The sequence below is a fragment of the Periophthalmus magnuspinnatus genome, chromosome 1 (assembly GCF_009829125.3).
Source record: "Periophthalmus magnuspinnatus isolate fPerMag1 chromosome 1, fPerMag1.2.pri, whole genome shotgun sequence".
NCBI classification, from domain to species: Eukaryota; Metazoa; Chordata; class Actinopteri; order Gobiiformes; family Gobiidae; genus Periophthalmus; species Periophthalmus magnuspinnatus.
The window spans coordinates 34548091-34575667 of record NC_047126.1 but is presented as its reverse complement, the minus strand read 5'-3'; the positions used below and the strand labels follow the sequence as shown (position 1 = coordinate 34575667).

The 27577-nt window shown below is 42.2% G+C and overlaps 1 protein-coding gene across 2 annotated transcripts; it reads left to right on the top strand.

Annotated features, from left to right (window-relative positions):
- The first annotated feature begins 608 nt into the window (after positions 1 to 608).
- On the top strand, positions 609 to 27049 carry ubn2a (ubinuclein 2a). Of its 2 annotated transcripts, XM_033989294.2 has the most exons (17): positions 609 to 1199; positions 3656 to 3766; positions 5748 to 5849; positions 8523 to 8633; positions 10263 to 10363; positions 11931 to 12417; positions 14636 to 14706; positions 16136 to 16265; positions 17091 to 17197; positions 17293 to 17403; positions 17493 to 17636; positions 20401 to 20451; positions 21009 to 21051; positions 21137 to 22342; positions 22832 to 23036; positions 24568 to 24633; positions 25260 to 27049. In XM_033989294.2, the coding sequence occupies exons 1-17, from the start codon at positions 912 to 914 to the stop codon at positions 25301 to 25303; spliced, it is 3378 nt and encodes a 1125-aa protein (XP_033845185.1). In that variant the 5' UTR covers positions 609 to 911; the 3' UTR covers positions 25304 to 27049. The 2 variants fall into 2 exon arrangements, with proteins under 2 accessions (XP_033845185.1, XP_055080461.1); XM_055224486.1 differs by lacking the exon at positions 24568 to 24633 and having other exon boundaries at positions 625 to 1199; positions 25260 to 27043.
- Positions 27050 to 27577: the final 528 nt, after the last annotated feature.

The window sequence follows — 27577 nt, the reverse complement described above, 5'->3', positions numbered from 1 at the left end:
TTTTTTTTAAAATTGTTTTAAAGTTAAAAAAAACAAAAACAACTTTGATGTAAACTTGTATTAGTTTTATGCATATGCACACTCACAGGAGGTTTATTTCTGGACAAACCCACCCCCTGCTCACTAAATCAGCCTGTACTAAAATTAGCTTCAGTTCGAAGCTGAAATGAAAAGTATTGTCCGTTTCATTAAGAGGGTGAGGCTCATCAGGTGGCTCACTGCTTCAGTCTGAATCAGCTTCATTAGAGCGTTTGGGGCCAGTCATCAGTCATCTTTCATCCGTTTAGGATGTGATGTTTGAGTTGGCTTTGTGAAACTCGCTCTGATCAGCGTTTTATTGAATAGGCTGATAGAAAGGCGTCCGTTTGTTGTTTTCTCTGAGCGCCTGCCTTAGAGCATGTTTGAATGCGTCCTTATTCACCAGGCTGTCCTTGTGCGGCGCACTGCCACTTTATAAAGGTCATTATACTAGTGATAGTCTTGTTATTATCGCCTGTTGTGACAGGGGCGGGCTTAGGATCGGGGCAGACGCCGATTGGTCGAGACGAGCCCCCTGTGACATGATGCTTCCGGTCCGTACGTAAGCGCACGCGCACTGACCCCTCTCTACTGATATTTTATTTACTCTGGAAACCCAAGATGGCTCCTGTGAATGTCTCGGTCCCATAGCAAATTGAGGATGCAAGCAGTTACCGAAAAAACTACTTTTGCCCGACCGTGGTGTCCCCTGGAAAGCGATTCGTGCGTTTGGGAGGATGCCCGCATCTCCGTTTGAGCTCTGAGGAGCCGCGGCAGCCCCGCGAAACCCTCTTTAACCCACCAATTTGGTGTAGTTTCGCGAAGTAGTAGCTCTTCTCCTCGCTGTCGCTATCTGTCCTGAGCGAGGTGCAGGCGGCAGGCAGCGCATCCAAATGGCCGAACCGAGGAAAGTGCAGTTTGTCACCCTCTCGGCCTTCGCCCCCGGACCGGCCGCAGAGTCCAGGAAACGCCGGCTGGAGGAGAACGGAGCGGGCTTCAACTCGAGTAGATCCTCGGAGGTCGGCGCGGTGGCAGCGGCTGGGGCAAAAGGTAAACCCGGCGACAGGGACAAGGCTGGAGCCGAGAAAAGGGCGACGGTACGGCTGGACCTGCCTCTATCCGAGCCAGACGACCGCTCCTCGGCTGAGTTTAACTACGGAGAACTCATCCAGAACACTCAGGTAAAAGTTTGTCCGCGGTGTATTTGCACAGTGAGCGGGGAAGTATTTGGATCATGGACTGGTCATGGCTCCAGGGGAAGTGCACCTTGTCCTTAAGTGGACCAGCGCGTTCACACTCGGCTTTATGAGCTGCACAAACTCACTCTGCGTCACTTGACCCGTAAACTCTACAATAAGAAAAACACTTTTGTCAATTAATAGTTCTGTTAATTTTTTTTTTTAACTTCCAAACTGATCCACAATTATATAAAAGTGATGCAAGTTTCCCCAATCTCACTCAAAACGCTGGAGACAGACATGACCACAATGGACCAAGGGGATTATTCATTTAATTGGGAAATAATAAAAAAAAAAGTGTTGTCATGGAAACGGAGAGATGCTGAAAACGTCATGAGAGCATAATTTGTAGTAGTCAGTAGGATTAAATAGTTTTAGTCTTTTATGATTTCCTGTAAAAGCTCAAATAACCTCAAAATGGCACCTTGAAACAGCTAACTAAACTCAAGTAAAACTAAACAAACTAAACTAAAACCATCTGAAACCTATGAATAGATAAAACTATTTCTAAAATTCCACCACATTCCCTTCTGTGTAATACTTGGGACTTGTCACTAGGTCTGTCCTGATAATCACTATCAACTTTAATACATAACAGATGCAAAAATACATTTTGGTGGTCAATATTTATCCTGTATACTTAAGATTTTTTTTTTTTTTTTTTTTTTTTTACTTTATATGGCTTATAGATTAAAAACCAACTACTAAAAACTATTGGAAGTGTTTCATACTGCTGTTTATTTACTTTTTCTTACAATATTGTGCATTTAGAGTAGTTTGGGATCATTATGGCAGTGGCATAAATTAGTTTCAGTATTATCATTTAGCAGCTAGTATAGTATTTTCTTCAGCAATATATCATAGTTCAAATAGCTCTTGACGGACTTACTTGCAGTGGTGGAAGAAGTACTCAGTTTTGTAATATAAGTGAAAGTACAGATACCTGAGCAAAAAAAATACTCAAGTAAAAGTATGACATGGAAAAAATGTACAGGAAAATTATGAAAGTACCAGTTTAAAAATGTACTTAAAACATGCAATAAATACGTTTTACTTTTTACTCTTTAAGTTTTATAAAGCTTCAAATGTAGTGGTTTTGATAAAGATTTTAGCTGAATTTTGTTCAACACAAACAACTGAACCGATTGATTTGTCAAAGCCGTTTTTATTTGTATATTTTTGTTTGCTCAGATTATGAATGTGTTAAAAATAAACCCTCAGCCTTTTCAGCCGGTCTAACACAATAATAAAAATATACTTTACTTTTCAGTCCTGTTCAAAAATATAGTGGAGTAGAAAGTGCAGATACTGTTCTCAAATGTAGTGAAGTAAAAGTAAAAAGTATCCACTGTAAAATATGCTTAAGTAAAGTACAGATGCCTAAAATGTATATGTAAACGCAGTACTTTACTACTTTTACTAGGTTACGTTCCACCACTGCCGTCTTGCCCTTGTGCATATGTTTACTCTGTTTGATTTGCACATGTAAACCTCTGCATTTACCTATGCTCTTTCGCTTGTTTGCCCAGAGGAAGTACCAGGATGTAGGCAGATGCTATAGCTAAGCATGGGTCAATATCAAAATCTAGCATCTGATGGCCAAAATAACTGCAATTAACAATTAGGTCACACTAATTGCTGACAGTTTAAAATGTTATGAATGTGAATAGGTATAATTTTTATATTATGAATGAAGTTTCATATTTAAATGCCTTTTATATAATTGTACTTTGTTATCAGTGAAAACAACAGTGATTTGATTGGGTGACTGTAGCTCAAACAGGTTTGCGGTTTGATTCCAGGCCCCTCAGATGAATTCTATTGTGTCGTTGGGCAAGTCACTTGATCCACCTCCCCCCATTGTCTGTGTATGTGAATGTGTGTGTGAATGTGTGAGTGGTTCCTTGATGTAAAGTTCTTTGAGTGCCCTGAAGGTGGAAATATGGTGCTATATAAAGATGTGACTATTTCCCGTTTAGGAGGAGCATCAGGGCTCAATAAATTGTTTCTGCACATTCTGGTGATGTAATGACTATCATCTTTGTTGGCATTTCTCATGCTTTGTCACATCACTAGTCGTAGCTAACCGACCAAAGACGCAAGCCTTATTTGACTGTCCATCTTGGGTGTACTCTAGAGTAATCGTGTGGGGAAAATAAATGTGAAATTTTGAATTAGATTGTATTTTGCAGAGCTGTTTTTGTTTATCACCCATTACAAATATGCCAGCTGTAATTTTGAGATTATATTGATATAATTCCCATCATCCCTCTTCTTGGTTTTGTGTCTGAACGTGTCCCTTTAGGATGCTTATTCAAACTGCAGTTATTCAAGTTAAAATTTGTCTTGAAGATACAGTATTTTCTTTTCTTTGATTTATATATTTTTTTCTATTGCAGAGTAAATCTTCCAGCCAGACCTCAGCTCCAGAGCCCAGTGACCCCTTCAATGATGATGAACGGGAGCGACTTCAGGTTGAGGCGCTCGCTAAAAAGTTTGAAAATAAATATGTAAGTTCTGTTTATTTCCGCTCAAGTCTCATGGATTATTGTTATGAAAACTAAAACTATTCCACGTATTTATGGCCAAACGCACAATTTTACTGTTTGTTGAACTTTGATATGAGAACTTTTAACATAAGATCTCATGATTGTCTCTGTCTAAAAACTGGCTGCACTAGAACTGAAATGGGGGAAAAAAAGCTTTTGGTTATTTTGCTTCCCAAAAATGGAATACATCTTAAGGACATGCAAAACTGAATAGAGTCGTGCCACTAATGCACTATAAAGGTCCTATATTACACAAAATGGACTTGACAAAATGGAGCTTTAAGCCATGTTCTATGTTCCCTCCTCAAAAACAGACCTGGAGTTGTGTTTTGTTTCATTCACACATGTTTAACCCTTTACTATTAGTCTGTTATCTCCAAAGCTCAAAATGCTCTGTTTCACTGTGTGATGTCTTAAAGTGGTAGTTTCAGATTGACATCTATCTTTTACCGTTGGTTCAGTAGAAATTGGCGATTCCAATAGCTGAAATGATCCAAATGACTCTAGTGAAGGTGTATGGACTGTAAAAACACATTGGAACACTTCTTGTATTGCCACTTAATGACATCACAAGGTGGAACAGAGTGTTTTCAGTTTGAGAGAATTAAATATGCAGGGTTTGTGTGTTAAACATGTGTAACTGAAACAGAACACAACACCGGGTCTGTTTGTGATGAGGAAACAACATTAGAACAGATCAAAAAATAGTATATAATGAGCACTTTAATAAAGTGGAGATCCCATTTTGAATGTTTTATATGGACCTGTGCAGGTATTTAATTTGTTTTTGTTTGTATTGTTCGGTATTTGAACAGGGCTCTCATGAAACAGTCTCGTCTCTCATTGGGCTCTCCCTGTACAAACACATGAGGGGTTGTACCAAAATGTTGCTTTATCTTCAGTGTCATCTATCTGTAAACAGTCGGATAAGAAAAGCCCACGGAAACACTATAAATACATGTCCACTTCTGCTCTAAACCCTGCATCCACAAGGACAAAAAGTATGTCTAAGGATCTGCTATTTGATGCCACAGACTGTATATATAAATGGATGTAGCTAACTTCCTAGCCGCCGCGTTCCAAATAGGAAGTGATCATGGGTGTGCTTGTGGCTCTATCACCCCTCTCTCTGTAACTGCTGCTGTCAGATTCGTCATTTTGGTCTTAAAATGTTCGTATTAACCCACTCTACATGATCCTGGGGTTTTTATTTCACTATTGTGTCTGTTAATCAAGATATGAACATTAATAACAGACTAATCTTCTTCGTTTCCTGAGGTTGCTCCCGTTAGCATTAGCAACTGGTTTAATTAACAGTGTTGCTAAGTGCCTGTCCCCTGCTGAACCAGCAGTGTGGGCAGGAAGGAACGATACCTTCAACAGCCTCGCTCCAGATTGGTTGCTATGATACTCACGGTCAGAATTCCAAACATGGAACTCCGCTCCAGAATGGCCGCTATAATTGCTAGCCTCGATGAGCTTTGTGTGACTGGAGCTGGACGTTGTGGGTGATGTCAGACTCACTTAGTCCACTTCTTTACACAGTCTGTGGTTGATGCTTAAAGATGCACTGTGTAACGTTTCTGATGGAGTGTCTGTCATCTGCTCCCTTCTTGGAGATATTGCCTGGGATGTTCCACAGTATGGCCTTACACTTATTTGTCACGACAGAGACAGCAGGTGACACTACAGGACCAAATTAGATGTCAGATCTGTGTGTAGACGAGCCCAAAATTTTTAGGTCATGTTATTGAGCAAATGCAAGATAGATACATTTAATGCCACATCAAGACATTCCACACAAAATGGTAACATCTCCATGGGGACAAACACACGGCAGACCCTCCATCAGAAAAGTTACACAGTGCATCTTTTTAAGAAGTCAGATTGTTATTGAAGACTCTAAAGGGCAGTTCTGATACTTGTGCTGTTCTTGTTTCAGGGAAATGTGGGGAAAAAGAAGAGGAAGGACAGGATGCAGGATTTGGTTGATATTGGATTTGGCTACGATGAGACCGACCCGTTCATCGACAACTCTGAAGCTGTCAGTACATAGTTTTTCAATAAATCAGACCTATCCTGCAAACTGAACTCTTCAGATCGTGCGACGTACGCGGCCGCTGCGACGTACGCGGCCGCTGCGACGTACGCGGCCGCTGCGACGTACGCGGCCGCTGCGACGTACGCGGCCGCTGCGACGTACGCGGCCGCTGCGACGTACGCGGGGGCGACGTACGCGGCCGCTGCGACGTACGCGGCCGCTGCGACATACACACTTCCTTCTCCAGTTTTATTTTCTTAATTGGTGATACTCGTAGGATTCGGCAGCGTTGTGTAGTCATTTTGGTACAAATGGAAAAAAATGCAGTGCTCGCTAGTGTGATGTGCAGCTATCCATAAGAGGCGCTGACAGCATGCGGCGCTTTGTTGTGATGGTGTTTACGGCATCGTCAGCTCCCATTGGGGACCGCAGTTTTCTGCGCCGAAGTCAACGAACTTGTTTAGTTTATTAAGATGTTTTTGATGGGTCCTTGACGGTTGGAGGTGTGTTCTTTTTTCTGTCCTGTAATGTGATTCGCCTTTGTAGCAAAATACAAAAATAATTTTCAAAAACAAATGCTACAAGTGCTACAACTATTGTAATGAAGCCTCACCACAAGCATTACATCATAATTTGCATAACTCTTTAAATTGAGATGTTTGAACCTGCCCTGTGTGTGACCTCTCCTGCCCTTTACTGGATACTCACTACACATTTGCCATGTTAAAAATTCAAATAAATTACTTGATATGTCTCAATTGCTAGTTTTAATCATTATGTAACTGCCCCATTATAAAGAATATCATTTTAATAATGAGAATGGGATTTTTCAGGACATACAGCTGTCACACTGCAGGACATGACACTGACACATGCTCACAGTTTTTCAGAAAAGTTAAATTTTACAAACATTATAGTAACCCCAGAGCGCCCCCTGGTGCATACATGTCAGTTGACCTCTTTGTGGTTTTTGTATATCTGTCTTTTTTAAATATGTGATTTTTCATATCACACACAGGACTCTGGATTACAGCGTGAAGCTGTTTATATCTTTTATTGATTTAAAGTAGAAATAAAGGTGTAGTTTTATTAATACAGTGTTTCCTCGTTTATCACGTTCCAAAAATTACCTGTGATAAACGAAATCTGCGAAGTAGAATGTTTTCTTACAATTATTATATATATTTTAAGGCTGTAATTGTATTTTCTCACATTTCTCTCTTGTTTAAGCACAAAGTTCAAACCTTTGTAGATTTTAAAAACTGAGCACAGCATTATAGAACGAAATCAAATACTATACAGTACTGTAAATAAAAATGACATCTTTTAGAAATACTGTAACAAATTTAATTTTAATGATAAACCTACGAGGTTAGACACATAAGAAATGATTAATAATGACTCGCATGTATTTCACAGTTCCTCCGACCGCGCCTCTTCGCCCTAGTGCTGCTCTGTCCTGGCGCCGCTCCGCTGTAGTGCCTCGTAATGTTCTTTTTCCTGCAGTTACTGATCCATCCGCACCATGGTTACAATCCTTTATGTATCCTTGTTAAAACTTATTGCTGCTGTCACCCTTATGTTATTTTCCTCCTTCTTTATGTCGAGTTCACATGTAAAGTCTCTTGTGGATGCTCGTCTTGGCCGCCTTATCTTTCTGCGGTGTGTCTTCAAGGGTCAGAGTGGCGCGAATCTGGCGTTGACGTGGCGTGTCTTAAGCATTCAGGCATCAGAAGCTCTGTTGACGCGTCCAAAAGATGAAAAAGCTGTACTTTTTACCGTTTGACGTGCAGCGTCAACCAATCAGACTACGCTCCAGTGACAAAGCAACGTCATTGTCCAGAACAAGTAGAAAGACATCAGCCACAAACTTGCGGCCACTTAATTATGCTGGGTGCACCAGCTGCATAAAGGCTAGTGACGGACCCAGAAGCTCCTCTGCAGAGCTGATCACCTCCGTTGATGGGTTTTATGTAATAAATGCACTAAAGCCACTCTCTCAACCTGGTCTGTAGCATTCACAAAGACAAAGGAAAAAACAAAACATCCAAAGGCACTTGCACACCGCAACTGAGCTCTGGACATGCGTCAAGATGATGTGCGTTCAGAGCGTCCATGACGCGCATCGGAGGCGTTTGTCCTCAAATGCAAAGGCATCCATTGCATTTTTGACGCCCTAGAGTCACACTGCTAGCATCGAACATTTATGTAAATTTGGCTGAACGCATTCCGTACTGTACAGGAGACATGGCACGTCCATTAGCCAATCATACACTGAAATACAAAAAAAAAAAAAGCATGCAAAATTGCACAAAAAAAAATCTGCAAGACCGCGAAAAGTGAACCACAATTATAGCAAGGGAACACTGTATAAACAAGCTTCTCTTTAGGGCACCTTTATGAACTGACTCTGATGCAAGACACTCACTATAGAATGTTTTAGGTAACAGTGTTCCAGTCGTGCCACAGGATATTTTAGAGGAAGAAATGAAACACGGCCTCATTCTTAAAATGTGTAATTGATAGATTAGACATTTGTGCATGGTTCTGTTTAATTTTGGAGATAAAAAATTTATTTTGAAATGTATTAAGTTATTTATTTAAGTGATAACACTGAAAATGGGCATCGCGTCAATCAAACATTTGTCCTGACTCTTCCATTGCTTCTTTCCGCAGTATGACGAGCTCGTGCCCGCCTCTCTGACCACGAAGCTGGGTGGGTTTTACATCAACACTGGCACACTGCAGTTCAGAGCGGCCTCTGACTCTGAGGGAGACGAGGACAAGGTGAGGAGGAGTGATACTTTGCAGTGGCATCACGCTGGGGGTGTTCTTCCTCTATGTGTATGATGGAATGTTCTGTAGTTGCTGTGGAGACATAGTGCACACATTAGGAAATACTTTGCAAATTGTCTGAAAATTCAAGAAAAAATACAAAATGGATTTAAACAGTGCGTTTTCAAAAGTCTGATCAGTCCGATCGTTCATGATCCTGTTTAGGAGTTTGATTTTGTTTAACGGCACAAATCAGCTCTTTGTGGTCAGATTGTGTTAAAACAAAGCTCAGATTAAAGTCTAATTTGAGTAACAGACCTTCAGACAGAGCAGAGCCTCCAGTTGTCATCAACATTCCCTGTGGGTGTGATGATATCAGCCGCATCAACAGGAGTATCAACAGGATTATAATAACTGAGAACAAAATCTATTGTTGTTTGCCACACACTGTGGCTATGGCTCTGCTAAGACTGTGCAGGAAGCCATTTGGATTTATGTAAGTTATGTCTTCAACAGGAGACTTGTATTCACCTTGTTCTGAAAGTTGCTGTGGGCGCCGCCATTGTCATTCGGGTTGTATTATTTTGCATGTGGCTGCCGATCTTGAAAGTGAATCAGTTCTATAGGGACTACAGAGCCGTTCAAAGCCTATTGGAGATAAACAGTTCGCACAAATTAGCCTATTTTATATCAGATTGTGAAGTGCCACCACTGAGACAGCACAGTTTGGAGCTTTTAGGAAAAAGGGGGCGGGTGGAATAAGGTCAATACAAAAAGTAAGCCAACATGATTTTATTTATTTTTATTTATTTATTTATTTATTTTAATTAGGACAGTGCATATTAATGCCAACAAACAGCATCAATGTAAATATGCCAGAATTAGCACAATAGCTAGTTTACATCCGTTGTCCTTTCACTCATTATGTTTATATCATGGTCTTGTGATGCATTTCTGAGTATCAACACATACACCAAACATACAGTGGCTGAAACTGGAGAGATACTAAGTTCCTTAAATCAGACCTCTTCTTCAAGCTGTTCTGTTCAGATCTTAAACCATGTTCTAGTTGTTTCTTCTCACTGAGCCTCTGAAGTTGTATTTGGTGTGATTCATGTTTGAGTAATCTTCAATCTCTTATTTACAAGATGCCATTTTTGTCAATCTACTCCCGTTTAACCTCCACCTGTACACCCCCACTGTGATGTGCATGCCCACTGTGACGTGCACACCCACTGTGACATACTCACTTCCTTCTCCAGTTTTATTTTCTTAATCGGTGATACTCGTAGTCAATTTGGCACAAATGGAAAAAAAAGTGCTGCTCTAGTGTGATGTGCAGTTATCCATAGGGGTCGCCGACAGCATGCGGCGCTTTGTTATAACATATACGGCATCGTCAGTTCCCATTGGACACTGCAGTTTTCGAACACGGAAGTCAGTGGTCTTGAGACTTTTATTAAGTTAGAGCACGCACAAGAACAATAGGGCTGATTTAACATCAGGACCCAAATGCGACGCAATGTAATGAGACAAGACACAGTTCCTCTGCACACAGTGAAGAGTGCAATACCACACCCCCCCACCCTGAGGCGCCAACAATTTATCCACACTGATTAGTCCATTCTGTTTTTGTTTCAGATGCCCAGTGATAAGGCACAGGTGGTGAGGAGGAGGAGAAAGAAAGAGGTGACCAATCCAGAGGAAAACAGCACAAAGAAAAACAAAGTACCTAAACAGGGGTAAGAAACCAGATGAGACATGACGCTTGGGACTAACGTAGACACGTTGACATAAGACCATAGACTGTGTAAAGAAGTGGACTAAGTGAGTGTGACGTCACCCACAGCATTTGGCTCCAGTCACATGAAGCTCATCGAGACTAGCAGTTATAGTGGCCAAGTTGGAGCTGAGTTCCATATTTGGAATTCCAACCATGAGTATCATGGCAACCAAAGAGCCAATCCAGAGCGAGGCAGTCATAGGTAAGGCCCCTTCCCGCCCACATTGCTGGTTTAGCAGGGAATGGGCCCTTAGTAACGCTGTCAATCAAACCTGTTGCTAATGCTAGCAGGAGTGACCTTGGGCAAACAAGGCCCCTGATTTGTCTGTTATTAATGTTCATATCTTGACTTACAAACACAATAGTGAAATAAAAACCCCAGGATCATGTAGAGCGGGGTAATACGAACATTTAAGACCAAAATGAGGAGTCTGACAGCAGTAGTTACAAAAAGAGGGGACACAGTTTTTCAGTGTGAAATGAATTGGAGCTAGAGTTGATGGAGCCGGAAGTGTCCCATGATCACTTCCTGTCTGAACATTTTTAAGCTGTCAGTAACTTTAATCATTATCTTGATATAATGACGATTGTGACACCAGATTCCCATATGGTCCCGTGCCTACCATACAGCCTGGTGTTTGTGGCTGTCCCTTGCCTCTCTCATTCCTCTGCTCTTTCTCATACCTTCACCATGAGACAGTGATGCTCCGACTCATTCTTATTGTGTCTTATTGTCCCGGAAGCTCCAGGGCTCTGATACCACAGCCCTGCTCACAAAGTACAAAAATAGACTCTACAATCATCATTACGTAACACCCCGTACACTCTTGTTTTTTTTCTTCTGAAGGTTCGCTGGTAGATCCTCGCTTTTACCTTTTTATATGATAATGATTAGGGACACATCGATCCACTGGTATCACCAGAGACTGAAAGTAGCATTTATTTATTTTAAAGGCTCATATTAAACTGTTTTAAAGGGCCATATTACACTATCCTCTGATCTCTGTTCTAATGTTGCTTCCTCATCACAAGCAGATCTGGAGTTGTGTTTTGTTTTATTCACACATGCTAAACAGACAAACACTGCATATTTATGCCGAGTTCGCCTCTCAAACAGAAAACACTCTGTTCCACCGTATGATGTCATCATGTGGCAGTACAGGAAGTGTTCCACTGTGTTTTTAAACTCCATACATCTTCACTAGAATCTCTTGGATAACTTCATATTGTGATAATTACTATATTGAACAGTACATCAGTATTTATTGTGTTTTTTTCTTTGAAATAGTGGGGAGATTTTAGCCATTTTTATGTAATGTAAAATTTCAGCTGGAGACGGGAGGATAAATCACTTATGTGTCTGATTATGGGTTCATTCTGTCATGTTTGCAGCACAGGCTTTTTTTTTTGAGACTGTCAAATTAAAACCTGTTCACTGAGATTCTCCTGGTTTGTGTCAGTGGTGTAAAGTAGTTTCAATATTATCTTAAAGTATTCCATAAGTGAAGAAGGCATTGTCGTTACAGTTTGACCACTCTCAGGCCAGAGAAGAAGAAGAGGAAGAAGCTGATGAAGGACTCCTTGTACCTGGCTGCAATGCTCCGCCGATTTTCTCGTGAGAAAGACGACCTGCGTAAAAGGGCCGCTAACACGGGGTTAGCCTCAGGTTTGACCCACAAGCCTCACTCCACAAACTCTAACCACATGCTCACCACCGCTAACTCCTCAAACGCCGCGGGCAGCACGGCCAACGACCTGCTACTGGCCGACCTCACTGCGGACTCTGCCGTGATGTCCCTCCTCGGTTCTGCCAATGAGAAGGAGCTTCAGGATCTACTGGGAGACCTGGACTTTAGTTTGTTGGACTCTGACCAGGCCCGAGAAAATGGCATTCTGGGAGTGGGCTCGTCTTCCCATAAGGGAGGGGGTTCGGGGCGAAGCCTGTTCTCCCCGCCACCGTTGCCTAATGGACTTCCAGCGCCTCTCATTAAACGCATTGAGGACTTGCGGGCGGTGAGTACAGATATTTGTACTTTTTAGTGCATCAGATATCAGCCTTAAGTCTTTGGAGCTGAGTTCTATATTTGGAGTTACAACCGCAAGTATCATAGCAACCAAAGAACCAATCCGGAGCGAAGCTGTTGAAGGTAAAGCCTCTTCCTACTTAGCAACACCGTCAACCAAACTTGTTGCTAAAGCTAGCGGGAGTGACCTCAGGGACAGAATTCAGCTGATTTGTGTGTTATTAATGTTCATATCTTGATCTACAGGCACAATAGTGAAATAAAAACATGTAGAGTGGGTTACTACGAATATTTTAAGCTCAAAATGACGAGTCTTGGAACGTGGCAGCTAGCAGACCTGCTGCGTAAAAGGCACACATAAACAGTGATGGGAATAATATTTTGAAAATGTATTTAAACTTTTGCATCAAGTTGAATTTAAATTATAGTAATTATAGTGTGAAGACATGTGTTACAAGTGTTATGATTATAAACAGCTTTGTTTGTTTCAAGGGTAACCAGAGTAGTTAGTCTTATTACCGTACTCAAAATGCGTATTCAGAATATGTATTTTCAGTACATGTATTCAGTTACTTCTCAAGTAACTGAACTGTGTGTGTGTGTGTGCATGTGTGCGCGTGCGTGCGTAAGCAATAAAACAGAAAAAGAAAATAAAAGAAATAATAGGGAAAGGGCGGCAAATTTAGAAGAGAAGAAAGAGAAAAAAATCATTATTAATGAGATTCCAGTTTTTTTTTTCTTTTTATTTCAGTTTTTTGTTTTTTTTTCAAAGCTTTATTGAAACACCTGAGTGGGAAGAAATAACTCCACAGCACATGATTACACTGCCATCTTAAAGGTTTTGTGGTATATAAAGGCTGTGGGTGAGTTTGTAGCACATTTAAGTAACAATTTGGAGAAAATGATCTTAATTGGTCAAAAAATATCGGTAGAATCGGTTCCTCTGGCTGCTAAATAATCATATTTTCCATGAAAAAAAACATATTGGCAGATGTCTAGCGGTGAGCGCTGGGACAGTGAAGTGTGTTTGTGAAGTGGACGAATCAGAAAACAGTGAGTGTTTATTCTTTAACCCGATAAAAGGGCAACTTTTAAAAAAAACTTTAGCATTTCACTCAACAAGCCCTGTCTAAACGGCATCTGTACAACATTTGAACATGACACGATCGTATGAAATATTTTTCTATACAAACCCAGGAGTGAAAAACTTGGGCTTGGCGGCTTTGTACCATAGATTGTATAAAGAAGTGGACTAAGTGAGTGTGACGTCACCCACAGCCTGCAGCTCCAGTCAAATGAAGCTCATCGAGGCTAGCAGTTATAAGGACAATTTGGAGCTGAGTTCCATATTTAGAATTCCGAAATGGCAATCGAACAACCAATCCGGAGCGAGGCTGTTGAAGGTAACGCTGTCAATCAAACCTTTTGCTAACGCTAGCGGGAGCAACCTCGGGGAAAGAAGGTGCCTGATTTGTCAATAGTTAAGTAAAAACCCCAGGATCATGTAGAGCTGATTAATACAAACATTTTAAGACCAAAATGACGAGTCTGACAGCAGCAGTTACAGAGAGAAGGGACACAGTTTTTCAATGTAAAGTGAATTGGGTTGATGGAGCCAAAAGCGCTCCCATGATCACTTTCTATTTGATCAGTTTGATTCTGCCTCTTGAGGGTCAGACAGTGGTCCAGGATGATGCTTTGTGGTGACATCATACTGGGGGTGTGGAATCTTTAACAGTTACCATGACGACACACGTAAGTACGTAAGTAAGGACAAAAAAAACAACTATTTTAATCGTCTGAAAACTCAAGAACAAAAAAATACAAAGGTGATTTAAACAGCATGTTTTCAGGATGGTCCTGTTTAGGAGGTTGATTTTACACAAAAAGGTGAGTGACTAATTGAAAAACTGTTGGCTAACGCTAACCAGCTTGTGACTGTAATCTTATTTGAGAGGGACTTTTTTAACAGCACAAATCAGCTGGGCTTTTGTATTTCCAACTAAGTCAGCTCTTTTTGGTGAGATTGTGTTAAACAGATAAGAGATAGATTAGACACAGATTAAAGTCTAACAAAAACCCCTCAGACAGAGCAATGCCTACGGTTAGCATCACACCCCCGGGGAATGTCGATGACGTCAGCTGCACAGTATCTATAGTGGCTCTTAAGAGGTGCAGGTGTGCTGACTCATGCTTTTCTCCCACAGGCCTCGCGGCAGTTTGATCAGGAGGGCAGGAAGAAGTTTTTCACCCTGGACATGAATAACATTCTGCTGGAGTGAGTTCTTTTGAAATCGCAACAAAATCCAAAGTAATTTCTGTCTCATTTCCATAGCTCGATCCCAGCGCTGCCTTTCTGTTGTTTGGATGTCCTCATAAAACACCAGTTCACTCTCTCTCATTCATATTTGATAGTGCTACTGCGCTGCCTTCCTCTCCGTGTGTGTCAGAGTCTAGTTGCCGTGTGTCTTAAGTCATAAACACACTGCACTTATCAGCATTTACATGTGTAACCTCACAAAACCACGCCTGTGAGCCCACACGAGGGTGGGCACATCAGTTGGACATCTGCAGCACCAGCTCTGTTTGTCAATGGAACGATCTTTCTTTCTATTTATTTATACAGTGGAACCCAATGAGAGCACTTGGGCCCTGTTTAAAATAGTTACAAGTACATATAAAACATTACAAACAGGAGCAGGTGTGTATATATAATAGGCATGGGACGCTATTGAAATTTCCTGCAACGATTATCATGGCCAAAATAAAAATTATTGTGATATAATCGTTAATCGCAATTAAAGTTGTTCTGGGTATGAATAATTATAACTTTAACAGAGAATATTATGGATAAGCAGGGCTGTTAATTTGGGGATCGGGGCAATAAGCCTCACATGGCCCCCTGTCATACAAATTAATAGGAAGAGGGTCCAAATCTAGGCCCCAAAGACCCTGGGGCCCCGATTACAGACCCCTTTGTCCCTCCCATTGACTCCACTGTTGATAAGTCGTTTTTCTGGAGATATAATAGCGATTATCACGATTATAATGATTATTGTCAGCCCTTTTTTATCACGATAAACGATATTGTTTATTGTCCCATCCCTAGTATATAAGTCCATAGAAAATATTAAAAACAGGAGCAGCTGTGTGTATACAAGTTTGTTACCAGATTATTAAATTGTGTCACTAACGTCTCCAGTTTTCTTTTTTCTTGGAGTGTGTAAAGTAAAACAGCTAACACCTTTTTCCCGTCTCAGTTTTGGTGCAGCTAGATCAGACTAAGTGGAGCATTTAGCCTCGTCTGTCAGGCCTACAGTGAGAATAACCAGCTGAATGGACTTGTATTTACCCTCTGGAAATCCTGGCGTTTGCTGCTGCCTGACTGTACAAAGTAAATTTGAATGCTCAAATGAACTTTCTGAACCTGGGCTTCTTCATATGACACAGAACAGGCCCATAACACACTTTGCTGATGGTAAATGCACAAAAACTACAACAGAGGCCTCTCTGTGTTTTGATGGGGATACGTTTCAAAAATAGGTTGAATTCCATTTTCTGAATCAGTGTGGCCGTCCCCATCCACTTTAATGTATTCTTAAAAAATATGCATCCAGATCGTGCTATTTTTACACTTGTGTAGGGTGACGTTTAGCTGCAGTGTCTCCTGGGCTGTACTTATTTGTGACTTTCTTCTTCTGTTCTAGTATCGAGCTGCAGGTCCAGGAGCAGCCTCACGAGCTGCGCGCCGACATCTACTCTCACCTGGAGGCATTTGTGCCCTGCAACAAGGAAGCACTCCTCAAACGCCTCAAGAAACTCAGCCTCAACATCCAGGTGAGTGACACCAATCAGAACTGTACAAGATGTTTGCTTCACACAAGGTAATCTCTAAAGAGTGAAGACATTTCCACTCAAAACTCTGGATAACACCCGGACGTTACCCGGGCGTTACCTGGGCGTTACACGGATGTTACTCAGATATTACTCGAACGAGTGAGATTACGCAAGATCAAACTTCAAGATCAAACTTCAAGATCAAACTTCAAGATCAAACTTCAAGATCAAACTTCAAGATCAAACTTCAAGATCAAACTTCAAGATCAAACTTCAAGATCAAACTTCAAGATCAAACTTCAAGATCAAACTTCAAGATCAAACTTCAAGATCAAACTGTGTTACTGTTGTTTTTTTCTATTCCCTACTGTCTGCTTAGACCTCGCAATGCTGCAAATTATTAAAGTTTTGAGGTTATCTCTGACATGAAGAATCATCAAAATGTTTTCACAGTTGAGTTTCTGACTGTCTTCTTCACACGTGGCCAATTTACAATCCAAATGCCTTGATTTCTCAGCACTATTTCAATCATATTAGGTTTTTAATCCCCAGCTATCTTTGCCTCCACATGTGCAGCTCTGTCAGCTCTGTGTGGGCGTGTAGAGTACCCAAGACTGCTCTGAAATCCAGCTCCAAAATGTGTTCTGTCATGGCCCATTAGCGGAGCACTGTTGACAAAAGGCATCAACAAACGCCCCCACACTCTGAGCCCAGTGTTCAGTCCCTCTACTCCTCTGTTTAATTCTGTGAATGTGACTCCCCCACACTCTGAGCCCAGTGTTCAGTCCCTCTGCTCCTCTGTTTATCTCTGTGAATGTGACACAGGATGACCGTATGCGGACGCCTCTGCTCAAACTCAAGCTTGCCGTCTGCAGTGTGATGCCAGAGCAGATCGCTCGATACAACATGGACTGCATGGCTAAAGCTGCAAAGTATGTGAACGTGTTTAGAAACAACAACTCATCAGTGCCAGTCAGGACTTTGCCCTCTAGTGGTCTCTGTAATGAGTGCACTGTGTGTGCTGCAGGCATCAGTCAGAGGAAGGAGAGAAGAACGGCTCAGACGACGAGGATGAGGAAAAACCAGGGAAACGGGTGATGGGTCCAAGGAAGAAGTTCATCTGGGATGATAAGCTCAGGTAATTGTAGGGCATCTGGTGTAAAAATAGAAGTTTTACTCCTCAGATTTACTTCAAATTAAAACTGTTGTGTTGACTGTGGTCTGCAGGGCCCTGCTGTGCAGTTTGGTGCGAGTGAAGCTGAGCTGCTACGAGATGGAGAACCAGTGCTCTCTGTCTGTAGAGGACTACCTCAAGGCCTTTTTTGAGAATGAGGTCAAACCACTGTGGCCCAAGGGCTGGATGCAGGCCAGGTCTGTGCGATGTAATGTGTCTGTGCTGTGTGTGATATACTATCTTTTCCGGACTATACGTCACACTGGACTATAAGTTGCATTTTTTGGGCAAAATCTTTTTACAAAATCTGAGACCAAGAACAGACATTTTTCTTTTAAAGGCAAGTTATAATAATAACAGTAAAATAGAGAATAACAGGCTGAATAGCTGTACAGCACGCTAACGTAACACATAGACAACAAACTGAACTGTCTGGTGTGCTAACGTTCAGATATTAACCGGCATATGATACGCTCTAACGTAACATATGCCGGCTTGTCCACAAACACAAGAGACATGAGAGACTTAAACTAGACTGATAAACTAAACATTTACAGTATTGTTCCAAATGAAAAATAATCACCTTTATGGTCTTATAAATGAAGGGGAAATAAATAAGAGGAAATTAAATATGAAATGTGTAAAAAAAAATCGAGTCAAGTACATTTCTTACAGGTATTACAAACACACCAGCACCATCTAGTGGCCAAACAAGTGAACTGCAATATGTATAATCTACCGTTACACGTGGACAAAATTGTTGGTACCCTTCATTTAATGAAAGAAAAACTCACAATGGTCACAGAAATGACTTGAATCTGACAAAAGTTATAATAAATAAAAGTTCTATGAAATGTAGCCAATGAAAGCCAGACATTGCTTTTCAACCATGCTTCAACAATTATAAAAAAAAATAAACTCCTGAAATAGGCCTGGACAAAAATGATGGTACCCTTAACCAATCAAACTATTCCTGTAACTGTCAACGGGACTTCTGCACCTCTCGGCAGGTATTTTGTCCCACTCCTCATGAGCAAACTGCTCCAGTTGTCTCAGGTTTGAGACAACTGGAGCCTTTTCCAGACGCCGTGTTTCAGCTCCTTCCAAAGATGCTCAATAGGATTTAGGTCAGGGCTCATAGAAGGCCACTTTCCAAAGTTTTCCTCTTAGCCATTTTTGGGTGTTTTTAGCAGTGTGTTTTGGGTCATGGTCCTGTTGCAAGACCCATGACCTGTAACTGAGACCAAGTTTTCTGACATTGGCGAGCACATTTCTCTCTAGAATCCCTTGATAGTCTTTAGATTTCATTGTACCCTGCACAGAGTCAAGACACCCTGTGCCAGATGCAGCAAAGCAGCCCCAGAACATAACAGAGCCTCCTCCATGTTTCACAGTAGGGACAGTGTTCTTTTCTTGATATGCTTCATTTTTCTGTTTGTGAACATAGAGCTGATGTGCCTTGGCAAAAAGTTCCATTTTTGTCTCATCTGTCCATAGGACATTCTCCCAGAAGCTTTGTGGCTTGTCAACATGTAGTTTGGCAAATTCCAATCTGGCTTTTTTTATGATTTGTTTTCAACAATGGAGTCCTCCTTGGTCGTCTCCCATTAAATTCACTTGGGCTCAAACAACGACGGACGGTGTGATCTGACACTGATGTTCCTTGAGCTTGAAGTTTATCTTTAATCTGTTTAGAAGTTTTTTTGGCTCTTTTGTTACCATGCATATTATTCATCTCTTTGATTTGTCATCAATTTTACTCCTCTGGCCACGTCCAGGGAGGTTGGCTACAGTCCCATGAATCTTAAATTTCTGAATAATATGTGCAACTGTAGTCACATGAACATGAAACTGCTTGGAGATGGTCTTATAGCCTTTACCTTTAACATGCTTGTCTACAATTTTCTTTCTAATCTCCTGAGACAACTCTTTCCTTTGCTTCCTCTGGTCCATGTTGAGTGTGGTACACACCACGTCAAACAGCACAGTGACAACCTGTAGCTCTATATATAGGCCCACTGACTGATTTAAAAATTGTAGACACCTGTCTGTGTAGACCCTCTGTCGTCCAGGTCTGATCCATAGCAAACAACGAAGTTAAATCTGTCAACTGGACAAATCCTGTAGGAGTGAAGACGTTTCGCTGCTCATCCAAGCTGCTTCTTCAGTTCTTCTTCAGTTCACTTCTTCAGAACTGAAGGACCAGTTGACAGATTTAACTTTGTTGTTTGCGATTGTAGACACCTGTGATGCTAATTAGTGGACACACGTTGGATTAACATGTCCTTTGGTCACATTATTTTCAGTCTTTTCTAGGGGTACCATAATTTTTGTCCAGGCTTGTTTCATGAGTTTATTTTTTTAAGTAATTCTGTTGAAGCATGGTTGAAAAACAGTGTCTGATTTTCATTGGTTAAATTTCATAGAATTTTTATTTATTATAACTTTTGTCAGATTCAAGTTATTTCTGTTACCAGGTACCAACAATTTTGTCCACGCTTGTATTTATTCAGCTACATGAACCATGTAAGACAACGAACTGAATACGTATCTCATATGTTAACGTTAGATATTAACAGTTAATCAGATGACTAAAGCATAAAAAACAAGCTAACAAGTTTACTCTCGATCTCACTCCAAATCACTAAATCTATTGAATTCTTCATCCTCGGTGTTGCTTCTGAACTCCGTCATCTCTGATAGTAGATAAAGCACCACTTTCTTGTGGCTGTGTTAGGGGTAGACAAGCCTAGAGTGCCCTTGCTTAGTTGTCAATGTGACAATAATGAAGATGTGAAATTATATTAATTAATTATATTATTTTAATAATTTCACATATAAGTCGCATCTGAGTACAAGTCCTACCCTTGGACAAACTATTAAAAAAGTGTGACTTATAGTCTAGAAAATATGGTAATGCTGTTACAAATGTACAGATAAACCTATTTTTCTTTTTGTCAGGATTTTGTTTAAGGAAAGTCTAACTGTTCACGGTCACCTCACTGGAAACTTGTAAGTATTTGAAGTAGTTGAAGTATTTTTTGTATTTTACAGATATTACGCAAAACTGACTCACTCCTATGAGCTTTAATCCATGTTCTAACGTTGTTCCCTTCTCAAAAGCATGCCTGGAGTTGTGTTTTGTTTCATTCACACATGTTTGAGTAACACTTTGTCAACATCTCTAAATCTTAAAATGCTCTGTTCCACCTTGTGATGTTATGAAGTGGTAGTTTTGAAGTTAACAGTTCCTTTTACCGTTGGTTTGGTAGAGATTGGTAACTCCAGGTCTGAAATGATCCAAATGATTCTAGTGAAGGTGTATGGAGTTTAAAAACACAGCGCAGCATTTCCTGTATTGCCACATGTTTTCTGTTTGAGAGAAGAACTTAGCCTAAATATGCAGGGTTTGTGTGTTAAACATGTGTGAATGAAACAATACACAACTCTGGGTCTGTTTGTGATGAGGAAATGACAATATAACAGAGATCAGAGAATAGCGTAATATGGGACGTTGAGGTATTTGAAGTATTTGAAGTATGTTACACCTCTGTTTTTCTTTGACTCAGACTTAAGAGGAGGGTGGTGGCAGGGCCCAAGTCCAAAGCGCGGGTGAGTGTCTGGCCTGTACCCCCCCCCCGCGCCCCCCCCCCCCCCCCCCCCACACACACACACATTAACGAGCGTGTGTTTTCAGGAGTCTGGATGGGTCCCAAAGCCTGCTTCGATGGGTGTGTCCCCCGCGCTGCCGTCCTCCGCCGGCGCGCCTCGCCAGCTGCCCGCCACGTCTCCGTCTGAGCCCATCTGTTTGTCGGACTCTCTGGATGAAGACCTGACCGCTCCTTCTTTGGACTCCATCTCTCACGCGTTGGCTCTGCTCAGCAATGCGTCCAAGGGGCTGTGCTCGTCCGAAAGTCCGCTGTCGCCCCCTCCTTTGCAAATGCCCACCTCATCCCCGCCGCCCATCACACCTCACTACCCCCCCGCGCAGCAGTCCCAGGTGAAAACTGGGACTGTACCAATTAGTTCTACCTCCTTTTCTAGCGCTTCCTCCCGGGCAACGCCAGGGGGGCAGTCTCTCTCGTCGAGGACTGGTGACGGTTTGTACGGGCCCATCAAAGGCATTGGACAGACCCCAAATCAGAGACACGTCGCCATGGCGTCACCCACTCACAGACAGGGCTTAATCATGGGCAGTGCCAAGATGCACCCGCACCCTTCCCAGTCGCCCCCAAAGCAGCGCCCCCCTCCCACAGCCTCTCCCCTGCTGCCCCCCCAGCAGAGGGCTTTCCCCAGCGCGGCAGGCGTCCTGGGTCCAATGGGATCGCATCAGCCCGCAACCAAAACCACACCGAACGGCAGCGTCACGCCCGCCCCCTCGCCCTCCGCCCCCCGCTCCAACACTCCCCACGCTCTTCAGTCTTACTGCCCCCCCTCCCCTCAGGTCTCCTCCCCTCCCTCCACCCCCACCACACATACCTCCTCCGCCAAAGCCCCTCAGCCCAACTTCATCACCCCGATGCAAGCAACGCTGACCAAGGCATCCCACACCAATGCGTCCCCCATCATCAAGCTGACCCCGCGGCCCGCAGTGCCCACCCCACCACCTTCCCCCTCACAAATGGCCCATCACCCCCTGCCCAGCCCCCAGCCGCAGTACTCGCCTAAACCCTTCCGACCCCCGTTCACAGTTTCAAGCGGGAAGCAGGCTCCTGGCGGTAGTAGCGTACTCAACAATAACCCCAGCAACCGAACTCCCCCTCCCCCCGCCCCCTCTCCCTCGGCCAATCAGGTGCAGAGGTCAAGGGTTGTGGGCGGGACCAACCAGAGCTCTAAGGCAGGTAATGGCTGGTCGTCTTCAGGGAGTTTGCCTACATCTTCAACAACGTCACACCTTCCACAGGTAAGACTTTATTATTAGGGTGTCTACATCTCCAAAGCTCAAAATGCTCCACATTGTGATGTCATGAAGTGGTAGTTTTCAAGTTAACAGCTCCTTTAACCTTTAACCTTGACTGAAATCATCCAAATAATTCTAGTGAAGGTGTATGGAGTTTAAAAACACAGTGAAGCACTTCCTGTATTACCACATGATGACATCACAAGGTGGAGTGTTTTCTGTTTGAGAAATGTCTGTGTTGACCCTCAGTCCTCCAGATCTGATCCATAGCAAAAGACGGAGTTAAATCCGATTTTCTTTGTCTACTGTTTGAGAGAAGAACTCAGCCTAAATATTCAGGGTTTGTGTGTTAAACACATGTGAATGAAACAAAACACGACTCCAGATCTATTTGTGACGAGAACAAAGATCAGAGAATAGTGTAAAGTTCTATTATTTTATTTCATTTTTATTGTTCTCTTATTTCTATTGAGTGACATTCTCATTCTTTAGGCTTCAAATTCCGGCTCCTCGCTTTTGGGAAGCTCGTCCAATCTGCCCCTGGGCTTCGGCATGCTGGGAGGCCTCGTGCCCGTCTCACTGCCATTCCAGTTCCCCCCTCTGCTCAACTTCAGCCCCTCTGCCCCAGGAGCTGCTGGGATGAGCTCCACCCCCAGCTCCAACTCAGGATACCCCTTAGCACAGAGCGACCTGATGGGTGAGTTTAATGAAAATGTGACATGAAACACAGTCATGTTTATCTAGAGCGGAGGGAGAGAAAAGAGAGAGGGATGTAGAGAAAAGAGATAGAGGGATGTAGAGAAAAGAGACAGAGGGATGTAGAGAAAAGAGATAGAGGGATGTAGAGAAAAGAGACAGAGGGATGTAGAGAAAAGAGACAGAGGGATGTAGAGAAAAGAGAGGGATGGGGAGAAAAGCGATGAAGAGGGATGGAGAGAAAAGAGTGAGGGATCAAAAGAAAAGAGATAGAGGGATGGAGAGAAAAGGAAGGGAGAGAAGGGAAAGAGATGAAAAGAGGGATGGTGAGAAGGGAGAGGGAGGGGGGTGGAGAGAAAAGAGGTATGAGAGAAAAGAGATGAAGAGAAAAGAGGAATGGAGAGAAAAGGAAGAGATGGAGAGGGGTGGAGAGAAAAGAGAGATGGAGAGAGAAGAGATAGATGGATGGAGAGAAAAGGAGAGAAGAAAGATGTAGAGACAAGAGGGAGGGATGGAGAGAAAAGAGGGAGGGATGGAGAGAAGAGAAAACAAAGATGGAGAGAGAAGAGAGAAAGAGCAAGAGAGGAATGGAGAGAAATGAGAGAGGAATGGAGAGAAATGAGAGAGGGATGGAGAGAAAAGGGAGAGAGATTAAGAGAAAAGACAAAGATAGAGGGAGAAGAGAGAGGGAAGGATGTAGAGAAAAGAGAAAGAGGGATGGAGGAAAGAAAAGAGATAGAGGGAACAATGTAATATGGGTGAGGTGAGCCCTTTAAAACAGTGTGATGCGTGCTGTTAAAACCATGTAACGTGGGCCTTTAATGGGCCTTTAAAACAGTGTGATATGGGTAATGTGGGCCTTTTAAAACAGTGTAATGTGGACCTTTAATAGGCCTTTAATACAGTATAATGTGGGTAATGTGGACCTTTAATAGGCCTTTAATACAGTATAATGTGGGTAATGTGGGCCTTTAATAGGCCTTTAATACAGTATAATGTGGGTAATGTGGGCCTTTAATAGGCCTTTAATACAGTATAATGTGGGTAATGTGGGCCTTTGACCAGTGTCTTGAAATTACAAGAACTGACTTCAATAGTTCATTTCCAAACCTTTCAACATAGATTTAAACTGAAGTCTATGATTAGTAATTGCTTCCAAGAATCCATTTTGTGATGTGTTGAAATATCTGTGTGTAATGTAATGTAACTGTGCTGCTGTCTTGGCCAGGACTCCCTTGAAAACGAGGTTAGTAATCTCAATGGGACTTTCCTGGTTAAATAAAGGTTAAATAAAAAATACAAAAAAATACAAAAATGCCGTCTGTGGTGGATTGGTTTCAGCCTGATTTGTGTCGTCGTCTTTGTTCCTCCATCTTAACTTTGTAATTCTGTGTCACCTGACCCTTTTGTCTTCCTCTGCTTTATCATCCCTCGCTCTCTTCTTCTCTGATTTGAATATCTGTCTCTCTTTTACATCCCTCTGTTGTCGTTTGTTCTCACCTGTTTTCTCTGGCGCTTCTGTCTCTCCTCAGATCTGTACAAGAGTCTCCAGTCTGGGTCGCAGGCCCTACCTCCTCACTTGCAGCTTGCTTTCTCAGGTAAACTTCCTCACTCCTCTCCTCCTCTGCCTCCTCTCCCTCCTTCTTTCCTTGTCTCCCCTTCCTTCTTCTGTCATCCTCGTTCTTGTCCTCTACCTTTCCCTCTCCTCCTTCTGCCTCCTCTCCTTTTCCTCCTCCTCACCTACACCTTCTATCCTGTCCTCCATCTTACCCTCTCCTCCTGTTCTCCTTCTGTCCTCCCCGCTGCCTCTTCCTCCTCCCTTCTCCTCTCCTCTCCTCCTCTTCTCCTCCTCCTCCTCCTTATGCTCTCTCTGTGTGCCTTTCAGGTTGTACATAACGTATCTGCCTGTTAAACATGTTTAAAGTCGTCACTGATCAGGCAAAACATTATGACCACAGAACTGACCACTCACAAATATCAATTTGACCCTAGACCGGGACTAGACCGGGACTAGACCGGGACTAGACCGGGACTAGACCGGGACTACACCGGGACTACACCGGGACTACACCGGGACTACACCGGGACTAAACAAGGTCTTTTTTTCCAGCCTGTCCTGTGGAGGTCCTAACATTAGGCCTGATCTGTGCTGTGTTTTTAAACTGCACTGTTTTCCATTTTGCCTCCCAAGTGTTTTTGACCTTTTGACCTTTCTTTTGACCAGATTCGAACCAAAGTCAGGGAGGAGATAAGAGGAAGCCCCACTGACCAATCAGAGCGCAGGGCGACTTCCCCACCCCCCCAGAACCATCCAATAGGAATCTTTATTTGTAATCATGTGGTATTACTGGGCCTCGTCTTAACGGACCTAAGGAGGAAGTGAACTGTATTTTCTATTGACCCGGGTTTGAAAACAAGACACGAGTGAATGGAATTACACCTGTTTTATGTTCTATTTTTATTTTTACGTTGTCGACATGTTTACATAAGACCGATCCTACTGTGGATGGAGCAAGAGAGGTACAGAACGAGGAACTAACACTATCTTATATAATTATTTCTATTTAAGCTCGTGTAGGAGGCCAGGACTCTTGCCGTATATATACATATATATATAAAGCGAAACAGATGCTAACAAATTCTTATTTTTATGTTTTGTTTGGGACGTGGGATCCATCATGTCCGTTTGCATTTTACCGTTGGTCGCGTCTTCACAAAATGACTGTTATGTAGTAGCCTGATTTAATATGGATAAGTTATTTGTAAAGTTCACAGGGACAAAAAAAAACACAAAACGTTGTTGTTGTTATGACGTTACGAGAGAGCGCGGGTTGCGTTTTGGATATGTACGTGTACATAGGAAAACTACTATATACTGTTAATTTGTAACAGATGTTCTTGTAATGATGAGCGCCCTCTTGTGTTGGCTCAGCAGTGTGCAGGTGCTAAAATCACACTGGACCTTTTCGTGGTATTAAGACTTGAATTTAAAAAAAAAATGTCCACGCTCTCCTTCAGGTCAGAGGAGTGTTTAATAAAGCCACACTATGGAACTTTTTAGGTTGGAGGTCCATCTTCCTCGGTGTGGAATTAAACTTATCTATTTTGCTTTTTAAAGAAAACGTGCATTCTTACTATGAGCGTCAGTGGCTCAGGAGGTAGAGCCCACTGAGACGAAGATTGGCCATTCAAATCAGATGAATGCTGCTGTTGTGTCCTTGGGCAAGACCCTTAACCCTGCCTTGCCCCCAGTGTCTGTGCACACTGGCGTGTGAATGTGTGTGAGTGAATGAGTGTGAGTGAATGTGTGTGTAAATGTGAATGTGTGACTGTGACTATTTGCTATTTATGAGCTGGGTGGTGTCCATCTGACCAGTAATTTGGCCCGTTTGTTTAAAACCATCCTGTGGAACATTTCTTACAAAAGAATAATGACATCTCCAGAGTCAGGATAGTGGCGTCCACCCTACCAGAGAAGTTCCATAGTGTGCCTTTAAGGGAGAGGGCACGTTTCGAGATTGTAGCTTACTTGAATTATTTTGATTTTTTTTTATTTTGATTTTTTTTTTTTTTTTGTAAAGGTTTTTCTGCTTTTCGACTGCTTAATCTAACTCGACGCCTTAGTTTGTGTTGGACAAAAGAGACAGGATCTATGCAGGACCATAACGCTCGATGCAAAAAGTGCAGGTCATGGCTTGGCTCAGAACCGTTTGTCGTTCGTGTGTTTCGGTCCCTCGATTACCTCCGTTAACAAAACCGTTCTTCCCCCCCTCCCGTTTCCCTGTTTGAATGTGGGACGAACAGCTGCACCGGGAACGCCGCCAAAGATGTTCAAGTAGATCTCTGAGAAGGGGTGAGCTGCTCTGTGTGTGTGTGTATGTGTATGTGTGTGTGTGCGTGCGAATGAGGCCGTGAGTGACTCTTCTAAATTATGTTTTCGACAGGGACAAAAACATTTCATGGTTTAAATGTAATATAATTTGGTATTTTGTAGATTTTTTTTTTTTTTTGTGTCAGTTAAGGAATTAAAACACAATTGTTCAGCTCAACTTCTGTCATGTTCTTGTGTGTTTTCTATTTGGCCCATGGCCTGTCACGTTCTGAAGTTCGATATATCGCTGAAGTAAAGATAGACGATTAACGATATTGAAACTCACTTTATACCACTGACACAAAAACCCAAGAACAGATTTAAACCACAAAAAATATTCTAAATCTACAACATCGTTACAAACTAATGACTAATACTGCTGTTTGTGATGATTTTTGTCTGTAATGAGTCAGACAAGTTATTAGTTCAAACTTTTATAGCCAAAAAATAACCAAAAATCTCCCAGTAGTGCAAAGAAAAAGTAACACAAGAAATACTGACCCCAAAAATATGTAGCTCCAGCTCTGATATATAGAACGATGAGTTGATACTGTGATTATAGTGACAGCCCAAATTTGAGTTTGGGCTCAAATTTGTCTAAACAAAATACTGGAGTTACCCGATAGAACCGTGGGATACAGTTTGTTTATCTTACAAATGAATATTGAATT